Here is a 21,647-nt window from a genome sequence, read left to right on the forward strand (position 1 = left end):
ATATATATATATATATATATATATATATATATATATATATATATATATATATATATATATATATATATATATACATACACACACACACACACACACACATACACACACACATGAGGTGTTCAGAGCCAGAATGATATAAATTACCTCATGGCTGAAATTATTATTTTTATTACATTGTCTTCCTACTGTGACAGGAGAGAGCATGAACATCAGAATGGACCCACAGTAGGGTCAAAAATACATCCAAGTCCAATTATCAACAGAACCTTCTTGTGTGCTTGAGGGACAGCTATCAGTTGCTGGGGCCAGAGAGAAGTACTGTATTTGCCAGTGCATTAGATGCACTTTTCTTGAAAAGAGCATCTTATAATTACCATGCATCTAATGCAGTCTTAATACAGATGAATAGGCCTGTAAGCCTATGCCTGTAGTTATGAAGTTGAAACAGTAGTACACTATGCATAAATATTGTTGTTAATAATAAAACTCTCTCTCTCTCTCTCTCTCTCTCTCTCTCTCTCTCTCTCTCTCTCTCTCTCATCCCTAATCTCTGAAAGATAAGGGGAAATGGAGATGACAGAGAGGGAGGTTTGTTCAAAAAGGGAGACATTCAGTAACTGAGGTTCCAATATATATATATATATATATATATATATATATATATATATATATATATATATATATATATATATATATATATATATATATATATATATATATATATATATATATAGGGGTGAACAAAAGGGTTGGTCAACTAGGTGAACTAACGCCGTGTCTATTCCTGGTAAGGGAATAGTCTGCTCCACATCTCCGGTATGCTCTGTATGGGCAGTAACCCCTAACACACCAGACACAACAGACTAGGGATTGAACTTTACAATAGAGCCCACAGCCTCCAAACCAGGTGACATCTCTGCCTAAGTGCTACCTTCAAGGTGCTCCACGGGATGAGACAAACCAACAAACTATTCAAACCCAACTCTCCACCATGCCCTCAGTAAAACCCCTAACCAGATCATGTGCTTTCTACGGTGGCTTTGCCCTGTTGCAGTCAGTCCCAGCACTATGATTCAAGGACAAACCCAACTCTGGCTCACCCAAACCCTTGCCAGCAGCAGTACAGGCCTCTGGGCCCCCTGCCTCAACTGGAACATCAACACTTAATTCTGCATTTCTCTTGTGGTGGTCCTGCCTTATTGCAGTTGACCCCAAGAGTTACAGAGAATGTGGGCCCCCAGACCCAGGTCACCTACCTCATCTTAACAGGAGTAACAATCTTATCCAAATCTGAATTCTCAGCCACAGCCTACTCCAGGACTTGGTCCACGGATGGAGGATTCACCCAGACTCTTTCACCTGCCAAGTCATTCCCTAAAAGGAAATCAACACCAAACACTGGCAGGTCTTCCACTAATGCCACCTGCTCCTCTGCAGTTACTAGCAGGAACTAAATTTTCATCTCTGCCATAGCAAAGCTTTCTACAGCACCAATCCCATGGCACAACATAGCCTTATTGGGGTTCACATGCATCCCAGTAACATTCCTACTCTGAGACTGCTGGGCAACCATATCACACAACACAGTAATGGGGTACTTAACCCCAGCAATCTCAACTGTGCCTTGACCCAAAAATGGGCAACACCAACCCAAACCAGACCTCACAGGGAACGGTGAAGTATCAACAATAGATGAGAGGGCATGAATTTCTGCCTTTCTTCCCTCACAACCAAACACAGACTGAATCTCATTATTTTCAACACCTTGATCATGTGATACAATCAGTGCCATTAGCTTCTGGAGGGACTTAGGAGCTGTGGTACTTAAACTTGCCCTATATTTTCACAGAAATGACTTAGGCTGCATACTACAGTGTTTCCCCACTATTCATGAGGATTATGTTCCAAAGTGTACTGTGAATAGCAAAAATCTGCAAATATGGGAAAGTATCCCTATAATGCTCAGATATACTTATGTTTATTGTCTAAACCATAAAATCTGTCTCACACTTATTAAGCTTATTCAAAGTTCATTTTAACATAACAAAAAAACAATTGTTAAACATATGGTACATAATATTTTGATAAAAAAAATACAGTACACTGTAAAATGAAAGGGAACTAAACTAATAGGTACAGTAACCCTCAATATAACAAACCTCTATCTACCTAATTTCTGGTATAATAACTCCCTTTAACTTTATTGTCTGTGGAATGGGTCGAAAACAGGCCGCCCTAGCTGATTTTTCCCAAATAAAACGAAACTCTAAACAAGAGAGAGTTTTAAGAAATTCTGTCGACAAAAATCTGATAAGGAATAATCATATAAAAAAATTGCAAAAAAAAATAGTCTCTTTTGATCACTTGCAAAACAGTATGACAACAGACAAAAATCGATGATCAATGAGTTCACTGCTGACAGCCACCTCCTTGCTAGCCACACAATAAATTTCCACATGCATATTTGTGTTTGTGTACATGTGTGTGTGTGTATTTACCTAGTTTACCTAGTTGTGGTTTATGGGAGGGGAGTAATCTCATAGTATCCCGTCTCTATATCTATCCAGTTTGGTTTTGGTTTTTCTCACCCCCCCAGCTGCTAACTCTGTACAAGGGCCTCATCCGTCCATGTATGGAGTATGCTTCACATGTCTGGAGGGGTTCCACTCATACTGCTCTTCTAGACAGGGTGGAATCAAAAGCTTTTCGTCTCATCAACTCCTCTCCTCTAACTGACTGTCTTCAGCCTCTCTCTCACCACCGCAATGTTGCATATCTAGCTGTCTTCTACCGCTATTTTCATGCTAACTGCTCTTCTGATCTTGCTAACTGCATGCCTCCCCTCCTTTCGCGGCCTCGCTGCACAAGACTTTCTTCTTTCTCTCACCCCTATTCTGTCCACCTCTCTAACGCAAGAGTTAACCAGTATTCTCAATCATTCATCACTTTCTCTGGTAAACTCTGGAACTCCTTGCCTGCTTCTGTATTTCCACCTTCCTATGACTTGAATTCCTTCAAGAGGGAGGTTTCAAGACACTTATCCACCAATTTTTGACCACTGCTTTGACCCTTTTATGGGACTGACATTTCAGTGGGCATTTTTTTTATTAGATTTTTGTTGCCCTTGGCCAATGTCCTTCCTACATAAAAAAAAAAAAAAAAATAAATAATAATATATAATCCTGGCATGTATATTTTCCAGGCATTGCAGATCACCTCAGTAGAAAACTTTGTTTAAAACAAACACAGCCATTTTGTTAGCCAAAGATAGGAGCAGTCACAAAAGATAACTTTCCCTTATGTCAATGTATCAAACACTGAATCAGTTATTCTATGTTTTGAAAAACATATGAGGCTAACTTAAGTTGCCATGTAGTTATTTTCTACTGGCAGATTTTTTCAGATCAAGGAGTGAGTTGCCAGTTTGTGCAATGTGATGCTCTTGTTGACAGGAGTTCTAATTGTGAAAGTCGCTTATTGTACATACAATAACCTTTCAATTGCACAAAATCTTTTACATATAATAGTCCTTTAACAGTACATGGCATTTACATATAATAATATTTCAACCAAACAAAACATTTGCAAAGTATTTACAAAGAATTATCCTTAAGCACCACATTTCTATAAACAATCATATAATAGTACTCAACAATGAAGTTTACTGGGTGACGAGACTGGCAAACTACAAGAGCATGAAATGTATCCCCAGCCTGGACATGGTACATCATATGGCAGTAAAGTTTGTTCACATCAACTTTGTACCTGCTTCTATGTTTATCTATTTATTTTTTGTTTTATTATGAACAAGAAAAAGACATTATCTCCTGATACTCTTACAAACTGCACAAGCAATGGCATTTGGTGACCAAACTGTGAAGGTGTGGGTGAAATTTTTATGACGATGTAGGAGAGGAAAGTAAAAGAATCATATTAGACCACAGTCTCTGCCCTTTAGGCATCATGTTTAGCAATATATTTCCAACTCTATACAACAAATGCCATACATTTGTCTGCTAAAGAATGCATATAATTTTTGATTAGTGGCCAGCACATTATTAAAGACACTTCCTTAAATGTCTGTTTGCACTTCAATTCTGTTGTAGGCATTACCTGAGCCTCTTGTTATTCAAAGTATACTTCATAGTGGCAAAACTGAGATGGCCCATATTTTTTGCCTTAAAATAATGTTACACCAGGGGTATGGATGTGGGCGGCAGCACTGTTGGAGGTGGCAGCACTGGGAGAGGCGGGAAGGCAGAGAGAGCAGAGACGTGTTGCCTGAGAGGAAGCCAGCGTGTGCCTGCCTGCTTTGGAAGTGTTTCCTTGCCTGTTGAGTGCCTGTCGTGCCCTGGGAGACCTATGGTGCCCCTGTGAACTTGTAAAGCAGTGTACTTGCGGAGGATTTGTCAATAAATCTAGGAAATAGTGCCTGTGTTTTCCCTTGTGCCCTGGCCTCGTGTGTATGTGCATTGTCCCGGCGTTCAGAGTGTGACTTATTTGAGGCCCCGCTGCTCTAGTTTCTCGACCCGTGCCTGTGTGGATAACACGCCCTCCCGGAGTGAGGGGTGGGCGCAACAAGTCGTGTCATAGAGTGGGATCCAGGGAACAGTGAGCAGTGAGACTGTGAGTCATCATGGAGTCACAAGATGACCACCATGACAGGGCCGAGGGCGGCTTGAGTGAGGTCAAACCAGGCCAGATGGACTTGATTGCTGCCATGCTGGCTGGTATGAGGCAGGAAATGGCAGTGGACCGTGAGCCACAGACTCAGAGGGCACGTGAGCAGGTTGAAAGGACCGATCAGCTGGCACGTGAGCAGGCTCAACGGGCGGATGACCAGGTCTACCATCTTGAGGATGTGCTACAGAGCAGCCTTGTGCCCTTGAAGGCGGAAACACAGCAGTACACCAACCAGGCTTGCCACAGTGTCAGGAATAAACTGCTGGACAAGGTGCAGACTCTGGAAGGTGAGGTCCAGGGCCTGAGGGAGGAGATGAGGACGGAGAAGCAGCGGCGCGAGCTGGCAACAGCACGCGCGGAGGAACAGGCAGCCCCATGTGTTCTGTTGGGAACCGCTGGGGTGGCGGACCTGCTGGGGCCTGTCTGGGGCCCTTGGCAAGAACCCTCAGCTCGGGGGCCTTGCAGTGTCATGTCAGAGCTGGTGGCTGCTTCAGGGGACTGGGGAGCCATCGGAACTCCTCCCTTGAGCCCAGCTGGTGGCAGGCTGGGGCTTAGTCAACCCCCCCCCCTTCTGCCACCATCACCCCCTCTGTCTCCCTTCCCCAGGTGCAGCACACCATCAATGAGCTTGCAGCGCAGGGGGTGACTGAGCAGTTGGACAGTCCGTGGTCATCAGCGGTAGTCCTGGTTAAGAAGGACGGCATGCAGTGCTTCTGTGTGGACTACGGGGCACTGAATGACGTGACTGCCAAGGACTCTTACCCCCTGCCGAGGATTGATGACATGCTCGACGCGCTGGTGGGGGCCAGGTGGTTCTCCACACTCGACCTGAAGCTGGGTTACCACCAGGTGGAGATGGCAGAGGAGGACAAGCCCAAGACTGCTTTCTCCTTCAGTCAGGGCTTGTGGCAGTTCAATGTCATGCCCTTTGGTCTCTGCAACGCCCCTAGTTGTTTTGAGCGTCTGATGGAGAGGGTGTTTGGAGCGGCTGGAGGAGGTTCTGCACTGGCTGAGGAAAGCCAACCTCAAGCTCAGCCCCAAAAAGTGCTCTCTCTTTCAGTATGAGGTGCCATTCCTGGGCCATGTCGTTGGTCGGGACAGTGTGTGCACCAATCCGGAGAAGGTAGCAGTGGTGGAGAAGTGGCCCATCCCCACCAATGTGGCGGAAGTCAGGAGCTTCTTGGGCCTGTGCACGTACTACCATTGTTTCATGCAGGACTTTGCCAGTGAGGGCTCTCACCGAAGCTCCAGAGCCCCTGGGAGGGGCCATACATGGTGGAAACAGTCCTCTCTGATGTCACGTATCAGATTCGCTGGGGATGGAAGTGACCGTCTGTTGTCCACGTGGACTGGCTGTGGCGTTACCATGGTTCGGGCCGCTACTCCTGGGGCCATGGCGGGGAAGATGAGGATGTAAGCCCCAGCAGCAGCGACGAGGAGGTGGCAGGGGCTGCCCGAGATGGAAATGAGCGTGGAGCAGGCAGCACAGCAAATGACAGTGGTGACATTGATCCTGAACTTAGGGCTAGAGACGCCCCCCCCTGAGTGGCGCTGCTGACTCGCCACAGCCCAAGCCTCCACCACCACAGCGACCTCGGCGGCAGAGGCGTAGAACAGGGTAGATGAGAGACTTTTGTGATGTTCCTGAGCATTAATTTTCTTTGTGTATTTCATTTATTTATTTCCACTTATTTTCTTGTGTGTATGTGTGTGTGTCATGGCAGCCGGGTCATCTGAATTGTAGGGGGGGGATAATGTTACACCAGGGGTATGGGTGCGGGCAGCAGCACTGGGAGAGGTGGGAAGGCAGAGAGAGTGGAGACGTGTGGCCCGAGAGGAAGCCAGTGTGTGCCTGCCTGCTTTGGAAGTGTTCCCCTGCCTGTTGAGTGCCCTGTTGAATGCCTGTCATACCCTGGGAGACTTGTGGTGCCCCTGTGAACTTGTAAAGCAGTGTACTTGCGGAGGATTTGTCAATAAACCTAGGAAATAGTGCCCACGTTTTTCCTTGTGCCCCAGCCTTGTGTGTGTGTGTGTGTGTGTGTGTGTGTGTGTGTGTGTGTGTGTGTGTGTGTGTGTGTGTGTGTGTGTGTGTGTGTGTGTGTGTGTGTCTTGTCCCAGCGTTCAGAGTGTGACTTATTTGAGGCCCCACTGCTCTAGTTTCTTGACCCATGCCTGTGTGGATAACATGCCCTCCCGGAGTGAGGGGTGGGTGCAACAATAAACATATATGAAAATAAGAAAGATCAGTGAATGAACAAAGAGTAGCACGATGTCCCTGATAATCTTTTTCCACGGGAACAAAAAAAAATCTATGTGTGGTAAGCATTCCAATCACAGCAACATGCAACACTAAATACTTAAAACAATAAATTTCTTCAAGTTTACCATTCAGAGATATATTCTGAAGGAAGAGTTCAAGGACAGTATAGATGAAGGGGAAGATAAAGACTGTTAAATATGCATGGATATGTGATTATATTCCAGTGTATGGGAAAACAAGGGAAGAAGTTCAGTGACAATTATTAGGAGAGTGCTTAATAGGTTCTGAGACACTCATCCTTGTGCATGTGAATATGGAAGCTGGATGTGAAGAGACTGATGATTGATAAGATGTGTTTGGAGGAAATGAAAATGGTATTAGTAATAATGGTGGACATGTTAAAAATTAACAAGAACAGTAAAAAATTTAAGTATTTCTTCTTTCTTTTTCATTTTATGGGTTCTATCACATATAATTATGAAGTTACAGATATTTAAAAATATGCATTAAGTTTAAACTGACACCATTTTTTTTTTTTCAATATGAAATAATAAAAAAATACCATTGGGCATGGAAAGACATAAAAATTATTGTGGAAAGTCCATAAAGAAAATGTAACAACAAAGATATATAAATGGGTATACAGTAAAATCCCTCTTATCCGGCATCAACGGGACTGCCGACATGCCGGATACTTGAATATTGCCAGATACTTGAATCGAAGTGAAATTATGTCCACAATCACCACCCTACACTCACGCTTCTTACCATAACAAAGATCAGCTGATCTGATCAGCTGCTTAAGTGTAAGCACAACACGCTTCCTCTTTTCTACAACCTTAGGCATGATGATGGCGTCAGGCGATAAACAGTGCACACGCGGGACTGAGTCACTGAGTAAACACAGTGCAGTGGGCCGTGGGTGGCGCGAAGCAGTGCACTCTGGTGGCGAGGGGAATTTTAATCGATTTTATGAGTACACATTGATTTTTTATTGATTTTAAGGCTCAGGGAAAAATGTGCCGGATGCTTGAAGCTGCCGGATACTCGAATGCCGGATGAGAGGGATTTTACTGTATTCATCATTCTACTGTCTGCCATCCTTGGACACTTGGTCTATTATATCCAATGCTTAATAAAAAGCAAAATGCTTATCTGTGTTTTTTTTCAGTATTAAAAAAAATGAAGAATGAAGTCTTTCCTGTGGTTATGCATTGTACCTTTAATTCCTGAGTGTGAAATTGAAGGGAGAAGTAACCAGTAAGGGATATTCATAAACAAAACATGCTATCCCAGTTGTTACTACATACAGTACAAAGTAAAAAAAAAAAAAATAAATAAATAAATAAATAAAATAAATAGATAAATAAATAAAAAACAAATGAATAAAATAAATAAGTAAATAAATAAATAGTTAAATAAATAAATAAATAAAAATAAACAAATAAATAAATAAATAAACAAACAAACAAATAAATAAATAAATAAATAACTAGTTACTATAATTGTAGTAACCATGCAAAAAGCATTTACCTTGAAGGGTTGATTCACCACCTAGGGATTAAAAATATTTTACTTTAGCATTAGTCACTGAATCTTCATTTATGATGGAGAACACTATCTCATTAAAGGTAACTTCTTCAGCACAGAAAAAAAAATGGTTTTTCTTTTTTATGTGAATACTCATCATAGGAAAAGGAAAACTAAAGTCTATATTCATACTACTATAGTGATCAAGAGTAACAAACCCTCAATTCTGGTTTCTGCTGAGAGACGAGTGTAGTTGAGGAGAGCAGCATTTTCTAGGCACTTCTTAATCATGCCTCTCACTTCTTCAGGTGGAACTGGAGTAACTATATCCTTCATCAACACCTGCATACAAGAAATCAGCGTAATACATTTGTGTGAAATAACAGCCCATTTTGAAAGACATGTTCATCATTTCTTCTAGCTATTCCTAACAAAGTACTCACCCGTTCAAGTAAAGATAATGTGGCTTTAAGGGCACCTTCTGGTCGACCAAATGGGAAACAATACCTGTCAAAATAAAACATTTTGTTGAAACTGGAAAAGCTAGAAGTAGTTATTCATTGGTATTTACTCTCGTTGGTTGTTTAGAGAATTATTGGTTGCTAATATTTTGGTCATATGAAAACAATATTAATTTTTAAATTCTTCACTCCTCCAACCAAATAAATAACTAATGAAAAAAAAAAAAAAAAATGAATCTATGAAACTTGCTTTTGTGTCTTAATTTCTTCCTAATAATTATTATCATGGAACATGTACTTCAATTACTATTAGAATTTTCAATCTTAATATAAAATATTTACAAAGAAAATGCTTGTTTGACTTTGAGAATATAGTTATAAATATCGTTCATGATGCCACAATATGTCTTATATGTAACTATTATTCCACTGTAATATCCACATATATTTTTATATTTTAGATACAGGACATGGTGAAAAATGTGGAAACGAAGAGGGAATGAGAACTCTGCAAGAATGGAAAATGATAAGATTATTAGATCATTTTGATGAAAAGGACATTAAGTACTGAAGTAAAATATGTATTTTAGGAATGCAATAGTATAATAGTCCTGGTAGTAACATATGCAAGAGGAAGCTGGACATAAAGCAAAAAGTCAAAGATACAGAACAGAAGCAGTGCAGTGATTATTCACAAGAAAATCTGAATATTGTTTTCATCACAATTTAGCTTTTAAGGGACTAGACAATAAGTCCAATATATTGAGTAATTACTGAACTGAAAGACATACAATTCTTAATTTACTGAGAAAGCAGGTGCAAGAAGAGTGGATATGTAATGGAAATAAATCAAAGAAAATTAAAACAGAAAAGGCAAAACACAACATGAAGTAATCATACAACTAGCAGAGTTACACATAACACCAGTAAAATGCCTCAGAAGGCAATTGATGAGCGAAGATGTCACTAATGTATCAGTGGAAGAGGTTTTTCAACAAGTGAGAGAGAGAGAGAGAGAGAGAGAGAGAGAGAGAGAGAGAGAGAGAGAGAGAGAGAGAGAGAGAGAGAGAGAGAGAGAGAGAGAGAGAGAGAGAGAGAGAGAGAGAGAGAGAGAGAGTGTGTGTGTGTGTGTGTGTGTGTGTGTGTGTGTGTGTGTGTGTGTGTGTGTGTGTGTGTGTGTGTGTGTGTGTGTGTGTGTGTGTGTGTGTGTGTGTGTGTGTGTGTGTGTGTGTGTGTGGTGAATTCAGGCACCCCACACATTGTACATTTGCCAAAACTTTGCAAAAGCCTAATGGTTGTGCTATATACCATTGGATAGAAAATTTCATTCTGCATTCAGTGCTCTCTGACAGTCACATTACAAAAAGTTTTATACTGTATTTTGCACATGCACAGTATTGTTGTAAGTTTAACATGCTTTTTTGCCATAACTTGCATAACTCTTATTAACAACAAAATTTGAGCTTAATCAATTAATTAGTTGAAAAGCTGGAATTTTTACTTTACACATGCACAATGCTACTTGGAAGTTGGCAAAGAATTTTATCAAAATTATAACAACATGACACCTCTTAAGTTTCACTGAAATTTGTTGAGTAGCTTTTGAGAAATCGTATTTTTGACACCCTTCTACCTTTTGCAATTTACCCAATGACTTCACCCAACAGAAAAGATGAAAGCTATATCATATAAAACTGACAGAGTTGTGCTATCAGAGTTGTGATATCATACAAAATTATCATACAAATGATAATGATGATGCAAACTTGAGTATGTCCTTGACAAATCCAGCTTAAAGATTCTTGGGATTCATTTCAAAACTTAAATGTTAATTTGCACTTACATAAAATTTGTAATTTGGTGTTCAAGTAAGACTCTTAGTCTCTCCTTGATGTGTTGGAAGTGCTCCTTCTCTTCTGCCAGGACGGTCCCCACACCATCAGGTCTGAATGAAGAAGGAGTGTTACGGCAGGACAAAATGAGGGCTTCAGTCTGAGTAATGAAGGGAGGGTGTTTCATGAACTATAACCAACTATATCTTACTTAATCTTAAGTCCCATAATTTACATTACACTGAAAATATTTACTGCTACTAGAAAGGATTTATTGCTGCACTGTAAAATCATAGATATGAATTGAGGGAAATTAAGAAACTATGCTGTCACCTAAGAAGGAACCTCAGCAGCTGCATTATAAAAATATAACTACTCAGACATGAGCCCAATACAGTGTGTAAAAGTTGAATGTCTCACTTTTTTCATACATTCTGAAGCTATATATTTCTGATGCAAATTACTTTTATAAAATAAGTACTTAACTTCATACATTAGATGCTCAAAATAGAAATGCAAAGCATGAGGATGGTTAATGTTGTTTTAAATATTTGGTTATGCAACTAATATATAATGATTCAGAGTATACTTTACATGATGTAAATGGCTTGATATGACAACCTTATTCTAAAGTCATGAATACTGATGGCAGACAAAGATGCATCAAGCATAAATTAACGTAACAAGTGGGCATGGCCGATGCAGTTTGCATAAAACCTGCCATGCAGTAGTGATTATTTTGCAAAAGCATTATTTCTTTTCATATTTCATATGCACCCAAACTATCTCAAATCAAATTAAAGCACATATTCTGGCACAGATCCCGACCACATCAGCAGAATTAGAAGAAAACAGAAAAAAACTATGAAACTTATATTACAAATTTGCAATGAACTTTCATTGCTTATGCTGTGTTAATTTTTATATTGATGTATAATGAGTTACTGAGAATAAGAGACTGCATGGTGGTGGTAGTGGTGGCAGAGCTTCTGTGAACCACCCTAGGGTGTACCATCAGTGCTCAGCAGGCAGGGTGAGTGACCTTGTCTCTGAGGTGTTGACCCACCACACTCTTAATCATTAAAATAACACTGCTGTCTAGTTAGAACCACCCAAATCTCTGTCTATCGAGTTGGGGGTTGGAGACAACAGGAACCAGTTGTGGCCTGGCCTGATTCACTCTCAAAAGAAATCAAGGCATCCTGCAGACATACATACATACATACATAGTGCATACACACATGTATAATGATCATTAGATTGCCAATCAGGCATGGAGAGATGTTCTGCCATTTTTTTTCTTTTCTTTTTTTTCCTCTTTTATGATCATACACTATAAAATGTTCATGCCTGGGTCTGAATAAAATGGGTAAAGCTGCACAGAGATGTGGGCAAACTAAAATCTATTGGCCAAAAAAAAAAAAAAAATAAATAAATAAAAAAAAAAATAAATAAAAAAATAAATAAATAAATAAAAATAAAAATAAAAATAAAATAAAATTCTTCTCTCATGAGTAAATCATGTTCAAGTGTATTATGAAGAACAGTACTTAATACAATTATGAAACACTGAGATAATTGGTGTGAAAACTGCTGTTTCAATATGATACATATCATGATATGATTGTAATGTAGTGTTATATGAATACCCACATGGATGCTTGTTTGTTGTCTATTTTCCTGGTTGCAAGAAGCTTGATAAGAGAGAGGGAACTACATCTACATAGTTCATAATGTAAGTATGAGGGAAGTAAGTATTTAGCGTCTTAAGAAATTTTAGCCAGGAAAATTTCAGCAGAGAAGAATCACACCTATAAACAAGTAAGTTTCTCAGTAAATTCCTAATGCATTAAAAAAAAGTGGCACTGAAAAAAAGAGGTTGCTTGGAAAGATCACAGTTCCATGCAGATTGACAAGGTGCTGACAAACACCCATGGATTCAAAACAGTAATTGTAACTTGGAATGAAGGCATTATCATAAGTAACTAAATCTGAACTAATGGAACTACTAAAAATGCACAGAATAAGAACAATCATGCTACTCACACTAAATAAAGTTCAGCATGATATGCATTATTTGTCCTAACTGAATATATCAACTGCAACGTTTCAAGTTACTGGTGCACAATGCAATAGACTCGTGAATGACATGAATATAAAATTGCAATAAATGCTCATCATGAAGCATAACATTTTCCATCTGTAATAAAAGAAATATTAAAAATACTGGCATACTAATTACTCATATGCTTATAAAAATTTAAAATGTGTTGTGTATATCTAGCAAACTATGTAATTATAAAGATGGTTCTAGATTATATTACCATGAAATCCAATCTTCTACACTACTTTCCTTTTCAACAAACCTTGTTGGAAATGGTACATTAGGGGCTATTGGGCCTTGAGTTTGTTCTTGGCTATGGACAGAAGACAAAATGGTGTCAGATGAAAACTAAACGTACCAATGTATCCTACTAAGATCATTTTATGTACTATGTCGTTATTTCCAAGTAAGCTAATTTTGTTTATTTACTTCCAATAAGGATGTATATTAAGAGTTAGGCAATGGTATTTCCAGATTTTTTTTATCCAACTACTTAGATCTTGCACCCAAGAACAGAGTGAAAATGACTATCAAAATATAATCACTGTAAATTTTCAAAATAACTGTATAATCATTGCCAGTTATGGAGAGTTCCTCACTTTTCTGGTATATGTATCTCAATTTTAGTATGTTTGTTTAGGCTGTCAGACCAAATTCACTGTATATATATATATATATATATATATATATATATATATATATATATATATATATATATATATATATATATATATATATATATATATATATATAAAACTGTTACAATAAGATTATTATAAAATTAATTATAATCTCTCCATACAGTAAGAAGGTGGTTTTGATTTCCAAATCAAATATGTTCCAAGGAACATATGATAATGGTTAATACCAAGTATCAGATCAAATTTTCTTTCATCAACACTGTCCTAGATGATACCAATGGTACAAACTACTGTAGAATAATCTCTCTTACACTCATTTACATCCATAATATTTTTCTTACTTTTCAAGTTTTAAAGAATGCTTCATATTAATATATCTACTTCAAATACCATATTTACTTAATGCCAGAATAGTTATGGCCATGTTCATTGGCTGCTACCTGGTGGCATGTCCTGTTGGCCACATACTGGATACATTTTACTGAACAACATCACATTACAGTCTTACACAACACGGCACACGTCCTGTCTACAGCCAATCAGTGCATATTACAGCAGGGATACATCAAGGATTATTACCAATAATTGTTAACATCAGAGTGGTTGGTGCCACAGTAACTGATCAGTGGCTCAGACTCTTTGGAATTTTTTCATATAGGGAAAAACCTTTGGGTACATCACCAAATACACATTGTTATCTCTAACCATTCATTGACTGGAAATATGTTATCATGAAATATCAATCAGCCATGCTTTAAACATATAATGTAGCATGCATAAAAAAAGAAAAAAGAAAAAAATTCACATTAACTGTAATTAGCTCTTTCAAAAGAAGACTGAAACTGTAAGAGTGTCATAGGAAGGAAATCAACTTGCATACCTAAATTACTGAATGTCTTGAAACCACTGTGATGTAACAAAATCCAATTTGAAACAGGGGAGGCCAAAGGTCAATACAAGTGACTTTCAATATTACAAATGAAAAAATGAAACCCACTTTATGTAAATAGTAAGGAAGGGAAGCTCATTATGTATGGTTTGATTTTCAAATATACTGACACATAGGCTAACAAGGTAATTTCGAATGTCACCAGGTTAGGGAGTAGTGCGGGTCATACAGCAAATGAGTGAAAGTGGCTAGAACTTTCAAACAGCAGATTTGCCACTTTACCTAAACTCTCAAACACACTTGCTTCTCCTTCCCTGATCAAGTTTTACTGACCTCATATTTTGAAAACAGTGGCATATAAATAAAAAAAAAAATAAGCACTGTTTTTCCACAAAATAATTTTCTTAGCATTATCTCTTAACTGAATAAAACTTACCAAAATGTAGAAGCAACTGTATTAAGAAATTCACATAAGATTTATCACACTCAAACCTGCATGATCAGGAAAAGGAGTTGGCAGTGTTGAAGAGAGACTAGGGGAGGTGTGGGTGACAAGTGTGTGTGTAACTAACCCTACTGACACTGTCCCATCCTCGGCGGGGCTGAGAGCGACATGGGGTGGGGGGAGAACAGCTATATTAGCAGTCACAACCCATATTTCCTGGTTTTGGTATAGTTTGTCCCATGAGTACTACCATGTATGTAGCTTACTTAAATTCAACATACATGCAGTTGATCTACTATTTGTAATATAATAAAATTTCAGGCACTCACACAAAAGCACACTTGTACTTTGACTCTTTTCATCTTTCTCCTGGTAGCATCCTTCTTTATTGCTCCATATATTTTTACCTCAATAATCAGGGCAATGAATTTGAGTAAGATTTCATTTCAGTCAACATCAAGGCATAGCATCTTATGCCTAACTATTATAGTGACATTTCCATTGATTATTACTGATCAGAAAATCCTTCATACAATATACTGTTTTACATAAACTAAATATGTAATTTAACTTTTACAACATATACTGTAAACTGATGTGTGAGTAGACACACACACACACACACACACACACACACACACACACACACACACACACACACACCGTGAGATCAGCTACCCACAGGCTGTACATGCTGCGCAGACTCAGGTCGCTGGGGACGCCGACAGATGAGTTAAGGGGGGTGTACCTTACCTTCATCCTCCCCAAACTCATGTACGCCTCCCCAGCGTGGTCCTCCTCCCTCACACACACTCAACAGCTACAGCTAGAGAGTGTGCAGAAAAGGGTGTGCAGGGTCATCCTTGGCCCTGCATACACCACCTATGAAGAAGCCCTGACCACCCTGAATCTGTCCAGAATATCCACCAGGCACTGAGAGGCTCTGGAGAAGTTTGGGAGGGGACTACTGCATCATCCGCGTCTCAGAAACATGCTGCCGCCCGACGCGCCTCGCCCTGTCCGTGCCACCAGACACCACAACAAAATAACACCCCTGAAGGCGCCGCGCACGGACCGGTACAGACTCAGTGCGATTCCCACCATGGTGCGAGCCATCAATCAATAGTATTTCCCTCCTAGATTAGACTTACCTTTAGGATTCATGTTAAGTTTTTCCCCATCCCCTATGTACATTTTCAGTTTGTCAACTGCCTAAATAATAAACCGTTTATTATTATTATTATTATTATTATTATTACACGCACACACACACACACACACACACACACACACACACACACACACACACACACTGTAATTATATATATATATATATATATATATATATATATATATATATATATATATATATATATATATATATATATATATATATATATATATATATATATATATATATATATATATATATATATATATATATATATGAAGGATCTCTGCAAGGATGCATGAAATGTTGATCAACACAAATGGCAATCATGAATAGTTTTTCTTGACACCTCCAGCAGAAAGATGTTACACATTCAAAGCACAGGAGAATAATTATAAGTTAACCTAAATAACTTCAGCACAAAAAAGAGAAACTGAATAAAAAAATAAAAAAAACATGAAGAGGCTATCTTTAATAGTGATAAGAGCAAATATATTGTAACTATAATGAAGAGCAATTATGTCCCCATTCAATCACTGTCATTCCACTACATTCACAAAATTACACTCAGAAAATTTCATTAAAACTACCACATACACTGAATTAGTAAGAAATGGATTTTTATTTTAATTACAGATTTCCTACAACTTACCGTATAAATTAAGGAGAAAAAAAAAGGTCAATAATATATAGGCAATTATGTGAAAATTTTGAGATACTGAGGCCCTTTGAAAAGTTATAACAGAAAAAAAAACCCTCATATTAAATCAATTATAATAAAAAAGTTTTATAAACTTTATCTGCTTTATACAAATCAAGAAGTGACTCCTTAAGACATACCTTAATGCTTGATGACTGCCAAAAAAAAAAAGAAAAAAAAAGAAAGAAAGGAAAAAAAAAACACAAACTCTCTTCAGTTAAAGTGATAAGGAATAACCAGAATGACCCATCTGAAAGCATTCTATGAAAAGCCTTAATAAATACTCCGAATACTGTACACATGTAAAATTGGTAAAAGAACAGGTATGACTGAATATGAATAAAAGCAAATGAGTTATTGAAAGCTCAGAAAATTTAAGTTCCAAAGTGTTTACAGATGGTAAATCACAGATGACAACACTTGCTGGAGATTATGTACACTAGTTTGGCAAACTTGCAAGTTATTATCTAGGTATCTGACAGAAATACCAGCCCTTACTCATCTGTCAGTAAGATAAGGATTGCCTTAAAAATGTAAAGCTATACCCTATACTAAACCAAGATACACTAATTTTGGCCTGGATTATAACTTTACAAATATCGTTTGTCTTCCCAGTTTTCCTTGGTTTTCCTTGTGAGGAATGCTTAAAATAGTTTGAGGCTATCTAACATACATAAAGATCTTCAATTATATTTGAATAATCTACTTAATATTAAATCTTAAGTTTTTAAAAGTTGACATCATGAAAGGGGTACATAACTAAATACAAGCCATGCAGGTAATGTAGCTTCCCATAACACATGTCTATAATGAAGTAGATGTTTGGTATTCATAAAATCTAAATCTTTCCGAGCACTTCCTTTCTAGCAGAAGCCAACTTTATTTAGAGTCAGCCCAGAAACTGAAATAACTCTTGTTAAATAATTTCACTTATAAAGCAGAACTGCTGGTAATACATTCTATGAGACAGAATTGTTAAGCCACTAAGTACTATCAAGAAATTTCTAAAGATATGATAAAGACACTCCTACAGTAATAGATTTCAGTTCCAGGCACTACCTGACACTGGATGAGTTTTAGACTTATTAACAGATGGCAAGATTATGCAGAGGGAAGGCTGAGTACAAAGACAAATACAATAAATAGAACAGGCAAGGGAAACAATTATTTAGTCAACTTACACCACCAAGACAGAAAGAAAGTGTAAGGATTAAGGCATCAAACATGAACAGTTAGAATATATTTTGGTGTGTCATAGAAGCTGTATGCAATTCAGTTCTATTTGTCTCAAAAATTAATATGAAACCTTCCTTATTACAGTTTATATCTTATAACCTAACACATAATTTATATCCAATCTAAGCTAAACCCCTTCAGCTGATTGGTTGAACTAGTATTTCACAAAAGTCTTTAATTGGTTGATTGGTTGGTTGTCAGTCAGTCAGACTGACACAGGCTGCTCTGAGCTGCTCTCAACAACATCATATTCACAAACTTTCAATGTAACTTAGATTCATTGTGAAATATTTGATATTAGTAAAAATAAGAGTAGTTATATAATTTCAAACATGTACATAACAAATTAGACTGAATAAAATAAAGTGAATTTATGTAAAGAGTGCAGATTAAAAATATTTATGCATGTTTCTTGATTATGCAGAAATTCTATGAAATTGATGAATTACTGAGAAATTTAATTATGGTGACAGTTAAGGTGTTATTTTTGTTCTATTCCAAGCTATACATTCATAATTTTCACTTTATAGAACATCTGATAAAAACTTCATGATCAGAAGAAATAATTCTCTTTCTGAAATTCATTTTTACAATGAATCACGTGTTTCATAACAATCAAACGTGCATAGACAGTTCTGTACATTCTTTTACATATATTCACATGGAACTGATTAGTATAAAAAAAAAAAAAAAACAATGTGTTCCTTTGAAGGAAGTAATTATGTTATTTCACACAATTTATAAGATGGAATACTGATATTGAGAGGGAAGAATCACACAAGAAGAAATGGAACTAGGCCAAAGCAAATTTTACTGACCTTATGAAGTTCTTCATATGTCCTTCATATATGTTTAATCAATTTTAAATAATGTTCTTTGTATGATGTTATCTCTTTCAGGTTGCTTTATTTACAGTTCTGTAATATAGACACATTTTTTGCGTTTGGTATCTTACATTTTAGCTTGAAAACTTGCCTTTGACAAGGGTTACGGAATGTAATCCATTAGTTACGTGTTAACTTATACAAGAAGTTGGCACATGAGCAATTCAAATGAAACCTAACTGCTTGTATCATAGTGACCTCCCTGTATGTATATATATATATATATATATATATATATATATATATATATATATATATATATATATATATATATATATATATATATATATATATATATATATATATATATATATATATATATATATATATATATATATATATATATATATATATATATATATATATATATATATATATATATATATATATATATATATATATATATATATATATATATATATATATATATATATATATATATATATATATATATATATATATATATATATATATATATATATATATATATATATATATATATATATATATATATATATATTATATTATATATATATATATATATATATATATATACATACAGGGAGGTCACTATGATACAAGCAGTTAGGTTTCATTTGAATTGCTCATGTGCCAACTTCTTGTATAAGTTAACACGTAACTAATGGATTACATTCCGTAACCCTTGTCAAAGGCAAGTTTTCAAGCTAAAATGTAAGATACCAAACGCAAAAAATGTGTCTATATTACAGAACTGTAAATAAAGCAATCTGAAAGAGATAACATCATACAAAGAACATTATTTAAAATTGATTAAACATATAAAACTTGTATAACACTCACCAATGCATAGCTAATGCATCACCACTCCTGTGCTTTTTTACAATTTCTACCCTCTGCAAGTGTTATTGGCACTCTAGTTCACCTAGTCTTAGTGCAGGGACTTGTACTGTAATTCATTGGCTGCTTGGGAGGCATAGTTAGCACTTGAGAGACAAAATAAGGCACAATCTATATACCACATTGTCAGTCACACACACAATACCACACCAAAGACAGTGAATGAAAGAACATGCCAGCAGTAACACTATAACACATGCAAGCACTGATCACTTACATGAAGGACTGTACATACACTATACTTATTCTGTATTGTAATTATACATGCAAGCAAAAATGAGGATAGAGTATAAGTATAAGGATGAGCAGTAAGGCCATAATAGTGGGAATCTGAGAGACACAGAGTTAAGAACTGATGGGACTTGGGAGAATGAATGGACAGGAGAGAGGTGCACAGTTCTCTTCCACTGCTCACAAGCTCATCTTTATGCATCTGAATCATATAGCACCATCACCATACAGCCTGGATGTGTTAGCAGGAGGGTGCAGGAAGGTGCACATTTTAAACTTTATAATTTTACTCACCTTATCTTCAGATTTTGTGCTCGTATAAAGAAAATAGTCCCTAATTTACACATCTTGTATCTTCTGTGTCTTGTATAATGGATGCTTGTATAATGGGACTTTGCTGTATATATATATATATATATATATATATATATATATATATATATATATATATATATATATATATATATATATATATATATATATATATATATATATATATATATATATATATATATATATATATATATTATACACACACACACACACACATTTTTTTTTTCAAATATATTATAATATTTTTCAGTTGACTTTAGGAAACAATTGCAGACTAAAATATTTTTCAGTGAATTTTGGCAAACAACTGGGATTGTTGCACAAGTGAATCTTATTCTTCTATTCCAGAGTTCCCATATGTGACTTTGTAAGACATTTCATGCTATCTTTTCTTTTAAGTATATATAAATGTGTGTGTGTGTGTGTGTGTGTGTGTGTGTGTGTGTGTGTGTGTGTGTGTGTGTGTGTGTGTGTGTGTGTGTGTGTGTGTGTGTGTGTGTGTGTGTGTGTGTGTGTGTGTGTGTGTGTGTGTGTGTGTGTGTGTGTGTGTGTGTGTGTGTGTGTGTGTGTGTGTGTGTGTGTGTGTGTGTGTGTGTGTGTGTGTGTGTGTGTGTGTGTGTGTGTGTGTGTGTGTGTGTGTGTGTGTGTGTGTGTGTGTGTGTGTGTGTGTGTGTATTTACCTAGTTGTGTTTTACAGGAAAAGAGCTATGCTCATGCTGTCCTGTCTCTACATCTATAAGCATCTAGCTTAACTTTAAATTCATGAATATTTTTTGCTTGTACCACTGTTTCATGTATGTTGTTCCATATTTCTGTGCTTCTATTTGGGAAACCATATTTCTTGCCATCTCTTCTACTTGCTGTTTTCTTCAATTTCACTCCATGTCCTCTTGTAGCTCTTGAGTCCCACACAAATGAGTCTTCTTTTGTCAACTTGATCCTTATCCTTTAAAAGCTCTGTATATAGCAAGCAAATCTCCTCTTTCTCTTCCCTTTTGTAATGATGGAAGCTTCAGTTTCCTTAATCTTTCTTCATAGGTTAAATCTCTCAAACTTGGTACCAATTTGGTTGCAGCTCTTTGGATCCTTTCTATTTTCCTTATTTCCTTTTTATTATGGGGTGACCAAACAATTGTGGCATATTCCAGTTTTGGTAGAATCACATATTCCATCAACTTTTTCATCATCTCTTCATCCATATAAGCAAATGCCCCTTTCATCTTTCTTAGTAACTAATAAGTTTCTCCAACTACTTTTACATGTTTTACTGGTGATAAATTATCACTTATTGTAATTCTCAAGTCTTTTTCTTCTTTGATTTTCTTAATTTCCACTTCTCCCATGGTGTAGGAACTTGTCAATCTTTTT

At 36.8% G+C, this 21,647-nt stretch overlaps 1 protein-coding gene across 1 annotated transcript in view; it reads right to left on the minus strand.

Moving 5' to 3' along the window:
* The window catches only part of LOC135098251 (calcium-dependent secretion activator-like), a 204,616-nt gene that overhangs the window by 3,067 nt on the left and 179,902 nt on the right, over positions 1–21,647 (minus strand). The window contains exons 16-19 of the mRNA XM_064000517.1: positions 10,778–10,879; positions 8,917–8,980; positions 8,692–8,815; positions 8,477–8,497 (exon numbers count right to left, since the gene is read on the minus strand). Of these exons, the coding sequence (XP_063856587.1) occupies positions 8,477–8,497; positions 8,692–8,815; positions 8,917–8,980; positions 10,778–10,879 (311 nt within the window). The remainder of the gene's footprint in view (positions 1–8,476; positions 8,498–8,691; positions 8,816–8,916; positions 8,981–10,777; positions 10,880–21,647) is intronic.

The sequence above is a fragment of the Scylla paramamosain genome, unplaced genomic scaffold (assembly GCF_035594125.1).
Source record: "Scylla paramamosain isolate STU-SP2022 unplaced genomic scaffold, ASM3559412v1 Contig52, whole genome shotgun sequence".
NCBI classification, from domain to species: Eukaryota; Metazoa; Arthropoda; class Malacostraca; order Decapoda; family Portunidae; genus Scylla; species Scylla paramamosain.